Here is an 11,947-nt window from a genome sequence, read left to right on the forward strand (position 1 = left end):
AAGGTATAACTTTTTCTTCCTCTAGGGAAAAGTTCCCCCAGGGGAGACAGTACCCTGAGACTGAAGAGTTGTGGGCAGCAAATCAAAGTGTCACCACTCCCATTCCCTCACTCCATGAGATATCAGAGGTGATGACATCCCGACTTCCCAACTCGGGCCAATCCTGCTTCTTCTACCATACTCTGTCCTCGACAGAATCCTGTGTAGGTCACGCCCTGACACCAGTGGTTCCCTGCCCCTTTGTCAAATGCCTACAAGTTTTTCCAGCTCAAAGCCACGTACCACAATAAAATTAAGGATGGGCTAAGGCATGAATTTCCTCCGTAATATGGTAGAAGGGCAATTTGAAAGATGATAAGGGAAATGAGAAGTAGCTTGACATTTACACTAGCAGGTACATTTTCAGGCAGACCAATTTTAATAATGAGCACATAGACATCAAATCCGGAAATACATCTCCTTAAAACTACCTGTGCCCAGGTATGCCTTGAAAAATCTTGTAGCTGCAGACTTAGACTGTTAAATATATTCATGTTTTAAAATTTCTCAAAATGAGGAGCTGTTTTTATTTCCATTTGGTTTAGACAAAAATGATTTTTTTTGTGTGACAGAGTCTCACTTTGTCACCCTGGGTAGTGTCATAGCATCATAATTCACATCAACCTCAAACTTTTGGGCTCAAGTGATCCTCTTGCTTCAGCCTCGGAAGTAGCTGAGACTACAGGCATGCACCACAACACCTGGCTAGTTTTTCTTCTCTGTTTTTTTTTTTCTTAGCAGAGACAGGGTCTCACACTTGCTCAGCCTGGTCTCAAACTCCTGAGCTCAAGCAATCCACCTGCCTCACCCTCCCTGAGTGAAGCCAAAAATAATTTAATTTCAAAAAAGAGAAGTATTTGCAACTTTTACTTTTTTTTTTTTAGATCATTTATTGTTAAATGAAGAAGTCACAAAGCAAAATGGATAGATGTCAAAGATAAATTTAAGACATAGTTTTTGTTCAATACTATTCTGCATTTCTTCAGGTTAGAAACAGGAAGAGTGTCAAATGAAAAGGGACTCATTCAAATGAGAACTTCTTAAAAGGTTTAGGATTTTAAAGGAAAACGACTTCTCACTAAAAATACAAATCATCATTACATGAAAGCCATAATTTTAAGAGACTAAGAAAAAAGATTTTTATATTTATTTATTTAGAGACAGAGCCTCAAGCTGTCCCCCTGGGTAGAGTGTGGTGGCATCACAGCTCACAGCAACCTCCAACTCTTGGGCTTAAGCAATTCTCTTGCCTCAGCCCCCCAGTAACTGGGACTACAGGAGCCCGCCACAACACCTGGCTATTTTTTTTTTGACAGAGCCTCAAGCTGTCCCCTTGGGTAGAGTGCTGTGGCATCACATCTCACAGCAACCTTCAACTCCTAGGCTCAAGCGAGTCTTCTGCCTCTGCCTCCCAAGTAGCTGGGACCACAGGCACCCGCCAGCCATGCCTCACTATTTTTTGGTTGCAGCCATCATTGTTGTTTGGCAGGCCTAGGCTAGATTCGAAACCGCCAGCTCTGGTATATGTGGCTGGCGCCTTAGTCACTTGAGCTATAGGCACAGAGCCAGAAAAAGCTTTTTAATTAAAAAATAAACTGTATCTCCCAGATACATTTAGGAATGTTTCTTTTTATTTTTTTATTTTTTTATTTTTTTTGGATTTTTTTTTTTTTTATTGTTGGGGATTCATTGAGGGTACAATAAGCCAGTTACAGGAATGTTTCTTTTTAATCTGTGAGTTTTAAAAATCACCTCTCCCACCTTGCAAACTACCATGAATCTACTACTCGACATCGTCTGAGCCACATTAAAGCTTTCCGTTTGTCTTCAAGTGCTTCCTTTCCTGTAACTTGTCAGCAAAGCAGAGTTGGAGAAAAAGAGGAATAGAAGGGGCTACAATTGTTTCCCTAGCGAATAATTTAACAAAATAAAACCTGCTTTTCCATTTGAACTACACATTCACAATTGCTCACTTCTACTTATGTTACTGATTTCAGATTCTCTCTACACCTAGAACAACTTGCCTGAACTTAACACAGTTGCCCTAAGACCAAAAAAACAAAAAACAAAAAACTCCTAAAGATATCTCAAAATCCTGCTGCCTTTTCCCCTTCCTCCCAGTCACATGCTAGGTTGTGGACAACCACAACACTGTTCTGGACTTTTCCAAGTGCCTCCACTGGCGTAGAGAAAAGCCTTACGAATTCTCCTGGCAATTTAAAAAATTATGTTTATCTTTTTTTTTTTTAATTTTTAATTTCAGCTTGCTTGTTCCTTCTTCCTCGTACTCTTTTTTTTGTTGTTGTTGTTCATTTTTTCTTCCTCTGGCGATGCTCTTTTCCCATCGACTCCCCTGTAGCTGGGATTACAGACGCCCACCACAATGTCTGGCTGTTTTTGATGTTGTTAGTAGAGACGGGGTCTTACTCTGGCTCACTGCCGCTCATACTGGTCTTGAACCTCTGAGCTCAGGCAATCCACCCGCCTTGGCCTCCCACGGTGCTGGGACTACAGGCGTGAGCCATCACACCCCGCCTTATGTTTATCTCTTAAATGACAAAATCATGCAATCAGATAGAAAAGTCCATTTTTATCAATAAACATTGCATAATTTGCTCTTCCAAAGTGCAGGAAGCATTTGTGGCTCCATAGATGACTGAGGAGACTAAGGGATCCCAGAATGGTGAAGGTGGTGGTGGTGGTGGCGGGGGGGGGCAGGGAGGACCCGCTGGGTCCTGGCAAACTCAGGACCATGAAACAGACTGCAGGCTCTGCACACTGGGATGGTCCCAATTAGGAGCAGGACAGACTAAATGTTGTTGTTTGAAGATACCAGACAACAGGGCTCCACAGGGTTCCAATGAGGGAGATTGTCACATTATCACCACACCTGCTTCCATAGAAAACAAAAGTTCCCACTGTGGCTCCAGGGCACCCACAGAGCTATCAATTCTGCTTTTAGGACAGATGGACCAGGAGCTTACAATGCTTTATAAGCCTCAAGCACTTAACACAATTTGGATGTATTCAAAGAAAATATCTATGGTTTGGAAGAAAAAAAAAAAACCCAAAACATCTGCCACTTCTTTTACTCAAACACTACATTGCAGGGACTGGCAGGAGGTTCTAAGAGGAAAGGGTCTGGAGCCTGGCAGTGGTGGACAGCAGGGTGGGCAGGCAGAAGCCCAGGGGCCCCCTGCAGGGAAGCTCAGCTGAATTCACACAGCTTCTTTGGGAACATCTTCAGTTTACACCCAGAGCCGTGACAGTCACTTCCACTGACACAGTGACATGAAAAAAGCATATGCCCTCCCTACAGTGGCTAGATTTTGGAGTCTGAATTGTGACAGCATTCCCTCTCCTGAATTCACCTTCGCTTAGCTGGGGGAAGCCGAGTGCAGACTTCCCTGCTTTTTGGATCAGGAGTAAGGCTCTGGCAGAATCTTCTGCAATCCTTACACCGTTGCAATCTTAAAGCTGAGTCAATCCAGACAGCTCTCAAAATGAGCCAATCACCAGACACATCCATGTCTGCCTACTCCCAGGGGGAGCAGGTCTTAGGGGTTCTCTTCCCATCCCGAGCAGTAACCCCCTCCACCACAGAATTCCAAAAAGTGTTTTCCTAAAGCATTCTTTTAAAATGCTATTTCTCTCAAAAGGACTGTCCGCTACATTTTCCCTCCTGAAAAGATGGGAAAGTGTTTTTTTTTTTTTTTTTGTAGAGACAAGAGTCTCACTGTACCGCCCTCGGGTAGAGTGCCATGGTGTCACACGGCTCACAGCAACCTCTAACTCTTGGGCTTACGCGATTCTCTTGCCTCAGTCTCCCAAGCAGCTGGGACTACAGGGAAAGTGTTTTGAAACCCCAAAATACCTATCAGGAAAGTTACACAAGCCTGTGGGGACGGACGTTAACCAGATGCCAAGGGTTCAAGGCACTGGGCCAGCCTGCGCTTAGAGCCAGCCTGGTGGAAGGAGCCCCAACCAAGGCCACGGCTCCAAACTCGGCCACCCCTGATCCGACCTTCTAGAAGCAGGCAAGAGCAGGGTGAACCATTTTTTAAAAAAGTCATCTTATATGGTTTGGGATTTTTTTGATATCATGAAAAAAAAATTTAGAAAATTCCAACAGATTTGGTTAATAGGAAATACACATGGAAATAAAAAAATGGAAAGGAACTCAAAACCTCCAGATTGAGCCCATATGGGTGTCACAATTTACTAAATTAGTACCACTTTTGTAGCAGTAAAGACACCTGTGGCTAAAATCTCTTAAAACTCACTTTTTCCATCCCAGGGACTTTTAACACGCTCTTTGTCAGATAGACTGACCAATGGAAGCAAAGCTTTCCTTCCCCCCCCACTTCAAACTATTGCCATGTTCCTTTGGTCCTAGTGGTCTTTTAATTTTCTCATCAAATTGAGACTCTGGAGAAACTACCCCGCAGCAAACCAGGAAATGGACTCCTTTTAAAAACAACTTGAACATTAAAATACAAAACCCCAAATATCTCAATCATTATGTTTTTTTTTTTTTTTTTTTGTGGTTTTTGGCCGGGGCTAGGTTTGAACCCACCACCTCCGGCATATGGGACTGGGGCCCTACTCCTTGAGCCACAGGCGCCGCCCATCTCAATCATTATGAATGCAGTGATTTTTTTTTTTCTTCCCCAGGGTGGGCATCCCCTCTAGGGGGGCTGGAATGACACGCAAAAGGGCAACATCACCCAACTTGACCAGGGCCGTCTGGGGCCAGGGCAGAGGAAGAGCTGGTCCAGCCCCGGCCCGGCCTGCTCAAGTCAGCATTCATCTGAGAGGTCATCGCTGCCCAGGAACTCCGTGGCTTCCAGCTCCACGCTGGACAGAAACCTCCTCAGCGTCTTGCGGCAGTCGTAATCCAATGTGGTGGTGTAGATGGTCTTGGGGTACTTGGGGTAGACGATGGTGGTGCTGAGGAAGCGTGTGGGCTTGTGGCGCGGCTCGAAGCGCACCTCAGCCTTATAGTTGCGCCATGTGCAATTGGGGATGCAAGTGACTGTCTGGCTGCAGGAGGCCACGGCCAGGCCCAGTGGCAGCTGCACGTCATCGATGAAATGCCGCTCTGAGTCATACTTGACCAAGGAAGTATACCTGGTGGGTGACAGAAGGCAGCGTGAGGCCATGACTCTGAGCTAAAGGCACAGAGGTTCCCACCATGACCTTGACTCTCATCAACTGTCCATGCTGAGACGTGGCTACTCCAGGGAGAGGCAGCATAAAGTTTATGGCGCACTCACTGTGTGCCAGGTACTATTCTAAACACTGTACTTATAAGAGCCAATTTAATGTAGCAAACAACCCTGGGAGAGGAAACTGTCATCCAGAGATTAAGAACATGGAACCACAAGGAAGTAGACGGGATTTAAATGTGGTGGGGTGGGAGTAAAGGGGCAGGATTACCAAGTTCACCCTGCACTGGCTGGTAGTTGCTGCTCCCATTTACTTAAGTTGTGAGACCTTAGTCAAGTTACTTAACTTTCCTAAGCCTCAGTTTTCTCTTTTAGGAAAGGGTGGTCAACAATAAATGGGTGGAGAAATAACACACAGCAAATGCTGTCATGGTAATTATTACATGATGAGGTGGGTTCTCCTGCTCCACCAGGGGTGAGCAGCCTCTCCGATCTCTCCAGTGATCAATCAGCTCTTTTTTTTTTTTTTCTGAGACAGAGCCTCAAGCTGTTGCCCTGGGTAGAGTGCTGTGGCATCACAGCTCACAGCAACCTCAAACTCCTGGGCTCAAGCGAATCTCCTGCCTCTGCCTCCCAAGTAGCTGGGACTACAGGCGCCCGCCACAACGCCCAGCTATTTTTTTGGTTGCAGCTGTCATTGTTGTTTGGCGGGCCCGGGCTGGATTCGAACCCGCCAGCTCAGGTGTATGTGGCTGGCACCTTAGCCGCTTGAGCCACAGGCGCCGAGCCGCAATCAGCTCTTTAATGAGAGGATGAAGGAACCCAGAAATCCACGTACCTGGTCCACCTTGGCCATTGGTTTGGAGATACCCCAAACCCAGGGACTCAGGGATCTGACTTTATCAATGAAAAGTCACCCCAGGCTCGGCGCCTGTGGCTCAAGCGGCTAAGGCGCCAGCCACATACACCTGAGCTGGCGGGTTCGAATCCATCCCGGGTCCGCCAAACAACAATGACGGCTGCAACCAAAAAATAGCCGGGCATTGTGGCGGGTGCCTGTAGTCCCAGCCACTTGGGAGGCAGAGACAGGAGACTTGCTTGAGCCTAGGAGTTGGAGGTTGCTGTGAGCTGTGATGCCATAGCCCTCTACCCAGGGCAACAGCTTGAGGCTTTGTCTCAAAAAAAAAAAAAAGAAAAGTCACCCCAAACCCAGGGACTCAGGGATCTGACCTTATCAATGAAAAGTCAACTACAGTCTCGATTTCCACAAAGTAAATGAACAACCACATTCTTTTTTTTTTTTGAGGCAGAGCCTCACTGTGTTGCCCTGGGTAGAGTGCTGTGGTGTCACAGCTCACAGCAACCTCAAACTCTCGGGCCTAAGAGATTCTCTTGCCTCAGCCTCCCAAGTAGGCGAGAGAGACTACAAGCGCCTGCCACAACGCCTGGCTATTTTTTGGTTGTAGTTGTCATTGTTTTTTTTTTTGCAGTTTTGGCTGGGGCCAGGTTTGAACCCACCACCTCTGGTATATGGGGCCAGCACCCTACTCCTTGAGCCACAGGCACCACCCTGTAGTTGTCATTGTTGTTTGGCAGGCCCAGGCTGAATTTGAACTCACCAGCTCTGGTGTATGTGGCTGGCGCTCTAGCTGCTGAGCTACAGGTGTGGAGCCAACAACCACATTCTTGATGCTTTCTTTTTTAATCCCTTCCTTGCTAATTTGGGAATTCATATTTTTTTTTTTTTGCAGTTTTTTGGCCAGGGCTGGATTTGAACCCACCACCTCCGGCATATGGGGCTGGTGCCCTACCCCTTTGAGCCACAGGCGCCGTCCCAAGGGAATTAATTTTTTTAAACGGAGGAGAAACACGAGTGCCTTTTATTACCTTATTATCACAGCTTTGTAGATACTAAAATGTCTATTCGCAGCACATACGGACACATCTAACAGCACTATCCTCTACCAGCCCCTACCCATGGCAGAGAAAGAATCAGCATTCTTTTCTATTCTCCTTGGACAAGCGAAGAGGCCAGCTGGAAACTAATGTCGTGAAGTCATGTCCCCATTTTGTTCAAGATACAAGCTCCACAGGAATAAAAGGCTAAACTGCTCACCTCCAAACTGATGAACCTCTCTTTGTTCTGCGTCAATGGGCCCTTTGTGTTAATACAACTGAAACTCCAACTATAAAACCACCAGTTACCAAAAGTAAAATTCCTTTCTCTAAAAAAGACCTATCTTGAACTGAACCTCTCAGTGAATCTCTCCCCCACCTCCCCAGATAATCCCGGATGAGATAATTCTCAAAAGGAGACCAGTACCTGTCCAGTGAGATTATAACATGGGACAATGTTAAAGTACCCCTTGAAGCAGGGGTGGAGGGGAGTAGCTTCTGGAATAAGGAATTGATCTTTAACAAAATTTGAAACATCATGATATATGACGTGCAAAAAAACAAGTTTTGTAGAACTTTATATATCATATGATCTCATTTTTATGTTAAAAAGGATGTCTGAATATTTAATCAGTTAGAATATAGAAAATAAAACCTTAAAGAGTACCAAACTATCAACAGTTTTTGACACACTTCCACTATTAGCCAATTTTTATTTATTTATTTACTTTTGAGACAGAGTCTCACTGTGTCACCCTTAGTAGAGTGCTGTGGTGTCATAGCTCACAACAACCTCAAACTCTTGGGCTCAAGTGATCCTCTTGCCTCAGCCTCCCGGGTAGCTGGGACTACAAGTGCCCACCACAATGCCCGGCTTTATTTTTAGACACGGGTTCAAGGTGCTCAGGGTGGTTTTGAACTCGTGAGCTCAAGCAATCCACCTGCTTCAGCTTCCCAGAGCACTGGGATTACAGGCTTGAGCCACCGTGCCCGGCTTTATTAGCTACTTTTTAAAATAACAAGCATTAATGTCTGGAATACATAATTTTTTTTTTTTTTTGAGGCAGGGTCTCACTCTGTCTCTCTGGATAGAGTGCAGTACCATCAGCCTAGCTCACAGTAACCTCAACCTTCTTGGGCTCAAGCTATCCTCCTGCTTGTTTTAGCCTCCTGAGTAGCTGGGACTGATGCTAGATTCCATGGCAACATTTTTAGTGGAGATGGAGTCTTGCTCTTGCTTAGGCTGGTCTCAAACTCCTGACCTCAAGGGATCCTCCCACTTCAGCCTCCCAGAGTGCTAGGATTCCAGGCATGAGCCATTGTGCCCAGCAACAATAAAACATTTTTAAAATCAAATCAAATCAGGTCCTGCAATATTTACCTTACTTCCTTCGGTGGTAAGGGGTCAAACTCCACTCCTTCACCAAAGGACAGAGGGCATAGCCTTGGTGCACAGCTGGGGACCGGGGCAGTGGGGAGAGATGCCGGATTCTTCAAGGACACAGAAGAACAAAGTTAGAGCTACCACAGGCCATTCTATGCATCCCCCACAGAAGGTCCTTGCTCTGAGCTTCTAGCTGATGGGCACCACTGTAATCTGTGACCCTCATCCTGGGCATGTCAGAGAAGGGCTGACCCACAGTGTGGCACAGCACTGGACAGGAAGCCAAGAGGTCTGGGTTCAAAGCCCAGGTCTATGCTGGTGTGCCCTCGGAACGACCACCTCTCATACCCTGTGATCTTATCCATGCACCAAAGGCGGTTCCCCTATCCACAGCTGAGGCTGTGTGAAAGGCTGAAAAGAGGAAATGAACTTGAGCTCAGTACCATGACGATGGCCAAACCCAGGGGCTGCAGCGCCATCCCGCAGCCACACAGCGAGAAAACCTTGATGGACGGGAGCTTCACTAACCAGAACCCTCAGTTATGTGGTACCCTTCACTGTCTCAGCAACACTCTAGAAAAGGCCCAAAATAAAAAAAATGCTACTAGGGATTTTTTTTTTTTTTTTGAGACAGTCTCACTTTTTATTTTTTGAGACAGAGTCTCAACCTGTTGCCCTGGGTAGAGTGCTATGGTGTCGTAGCTCACAGCAACCTCCAACTCGGGCTCAAGCGATCCTCTTGCCTCAGTTCTTCTATTTTTAGTAGAGAGGGGGGTCTCGCTGTTTTGCTCAGACTAGTCTTGAACTTGCGAGCTCAATCCACCTGCCTCAGCCTCCCAGAGTGCTAAGATTACAGGTGTGAGCCACTGCACTTTGTCACCCTGGGTAGAGTGCCTTGGCCATCAGCCTAGTTCAAATACCTGGGTTCAAGCCATCCTCTTACCTCAGCCTCTTGAGTAGCTGGGACTACTGGCTCCTACCATGATGCCCAGCTACTTTTTCTACTCTTAGTAGAGACAGGGTCTCACTCTAGCTCAGGCTGGTCTCAAACTCCTGAGCTCAGCAATCCACCTGCCCTGGCCTCCCAGAGTGCTACGATTGCAGGCATGAGACGCTGTGCCTCGCCTAGGGAGTTTTTTTTTTTTGTATAGACAGAGTCTCACTTTATGGCCCTCGGTAGAGTGCCGTGGCCTCACACAGCTCACAGCAACCTCCAACTCCTGGGCTTAAGTGATTCTCTTGCATCAGCCTCCCGAGCAGCTGGGACTATAGGCGCCCGCCACAATGCCCGGCTATTTTTTGGTTGCAGTTTGGCCAGGGCCGGGTTCGAACCCGCCACCCTCAGCATATGGGGCCGGCGCCTTACCGACTGAGCCACAGGCGCTGCCCTCGCCTAGGGGTTTTTTTAAATTTCCCCCACCTCCTCTCACTCTGGGGTCATCAGATTGACATCCACTGGAGAAATTCCATAACCTCAACCTTGGAGTTTTGCTGGTAAAATGAGCACTAGAGTGTTCTCCATGTCACCCTCCACACTCCAGAAAACTCAACCAACCAGGGCACATCATTCCTAAAGGTTAACTGTTTTCCAGCTTGGTCCTTGCTTTGGGCGTCCTGATTAACCAAGAAGCCTCATCAGGAGACAGTGACATCCTAGACATAGGGGCTAATTCTCACCTGATTTGCTGGAATTAGGGCTTCTGTGTTACAGAATACAAATGTGTCACAAATACAAAAAGAGAGTAAGTAGAGTTTGAACTGAGCAGCCCATCGTGTTCCCTGGTTTACTGGGATCTGCCATTGTCTAACTTGAGAGAAGGATTTACACTGGGCCCAGGAAGAATGGGGCGCAACACCCCTGCCTTTTCTGCTCTGCTATCCCTGCCCACTCAGCAGATACTCTCCCAGCGCCCACCTTGCTCCTGGAGCACAGGGGAAGGGTGGGGAGCAGAGGTTATACGCGAACAAAGTGTCCCTGGGACATGGAGGTGTAGCCAGAGACTCTGGCAAGGCCCTGGGAAGGCTTTGAGGAGCCAGGAGGACTTTGTTGGGGGAGGTAAGAGGCAAAAGCACGCTGAATAGCAGGAGCAGCATCAGTGATGTGCTGTGAGTGCCTGCCTGTGGTCAGGGCAGGTGGAAATGAGCCCAGACAGGCCAGGTGGGGAGGGCTCTGACGGCCAAGTTGAAACAAGCCTTGGAATGGAAAGAGAAAACGCACTGATGCCCACAGATACAGGGTCAGGGGGTCAAGAATGCCCGCATCACCAAAGCTTCAAGGTGGTCCTTAGAACAGCAACTGCTGCCCTGCTTCACCCCAGGGGACCGGGCTGTAAATATCCATCCCCCAGGGACCTGCGGGCTGAAAGGCCCACTTTGAGCTTTTTTGAGCCTGCAGGCAGGATGTGGCCTCCCCAGAGTTCTAGGTAAAGGCGACAAACATCAACATCTCAGCGATTCCTAAAGCAAAATAGACTTTACATTGAAACTTCGAAACAGAACAAAAGGATTACAATTTAAAAGATTCTACCCACCTAAAGCCCTCCCACCTATCACGTGCGGACTCTAGCTTGGGTCTTCAGGGCAAAAAGGGGGCACGAAGGCGGAAGGCTGACGAGCGACCCTTCTCTGGAAGTCCCGGGAGGCTGGCCTTGCTCGCTCTCTGAATCAGAACCCAGAGCACACCCCCTCCCCGGGACCAGTCGGGAGCAGCTGGCCCTCGGCGCGGTGCTGGGCGGGCAAAGCCGCGGGATATCAGGCCCACAGTCCCGGCAAGACCAGGGTGCTGTCTGGGTGTTCCAGGAACCCCACCCGCCCAGACCCGGAGGAATGTGGCCGAGACGCCCTGGGGGCCGCCACCCCGAGGCGAGGAGATGGCGGCTCGCCTCTCCCGGGGCTTCCGCGCCTCCGAGACGATGACAATTTTCCAGCCACCGGCTCCAGCTGGCCAGGCTCTCGCTGCGCTCCCGCCCTCGGCTCCCGGCGATGCCGTTCCGACGGGCGGGTGGCGGCTCCGACGGCGCGCCCCGAGCAAGGCGGCACGACCGGCTGGTGGTCCCCCGGCCTGGCTGCGAGTAGGCTGCGGAGGGAAGGAGTCAGCGTGGGGCCACTCACCGGGGCCGCGGGGGTCGCCGCGTCGAGCTCCAGCGCCCCGGGTGCGGGCGCGCGCTCCCCGCTACCGCCCCCGGCCGCTGCGAGTCCCCAGTGGCTGGGGCTGGGGCTGGGAGGCAGTCCCGAGTCCGGGCTGTCCAGGACGCCGTCGCCCTTCTTCTTCGTGTCCACGAGTTCGGGCACATCCTGCAGGCTCAGCCGGCCCACCATGGCTGCGTACACGGCGGGGCCAGGAGCCCAGGCGAAAGGGTCGCGGGCGAGCGAGGGCCGCAAGGGGCGCAGACGCGGGCCGGGGCCGCTGCCCGCCCGGCCGCCCTCCCTGCCCCGCCGCCGGAGCGGTCCTGGTCTTGCC

General features: G+C 49.1%; 1 protein-coding gene across 1 annotated transcript; it reads right to left on the reverse strand.

Moving 5' to 3' along the window:
- Positions 1-1,757: 1,757 nt before the first annotated feature.
- RFLNB (refilin B) lies at positions 1,758-11,947 on the reverse strand. The gene is made up of 3 exons (XM_053570288.1): positions 11,599-11,947; positions 8,485-8,594; positions 1,758-5,169 (listed from the first exon to the last, which is right to left on the reverse strand). Exons 1-3 carry the CDS (start codon positions 11,803-11,805, stop codon positions 4,839-4,841), a joined length of 648 nt encoding a protein of 215 aa, XP_053426263.1. The 5' UTR covers positions 11,806-11,947; the 3' UTR covers positions 1,758-4,838.

This window comes from Nycticebus coucang, chromosome 18 (genome assembly GCF_027406575.1).
Source record: "Nycticebus coucang isolate mNycCou1 chromosome 18, mNycCou1.pri, whole genome shotgun sequence".
Taxonomy (NCBI): domain Eukaryota; kingdom Metazoa; phylum Chordata; class Mammalia; order Primates; family Lorisidae; genus Nycticebus; species Nycticebus coucang.

Coding starts and splice junctions, on each gene's coding strand:
- RFLNB (XM_053570288.1), bottom strand. CDS start 11,805: ATGGTGGGCCGGCTGAGCCTGCAGGATGTGCCCGAACTCGTGGACACG. Junction 8,595..11,598: donor CGGCGACCCCCGCGGCCCCG/GTGAGTGGCCCC, acceptor GTGTCCTTGAAG/AATCCGGCATCTCTCCCCAC. Junction 5,170..8,484: donor TTACCACCGAAGGAAGTAAG/GTAAATATTGCA, acceptor GTCACCCACCAG/GTATACTTCCTTGGTCAAGT.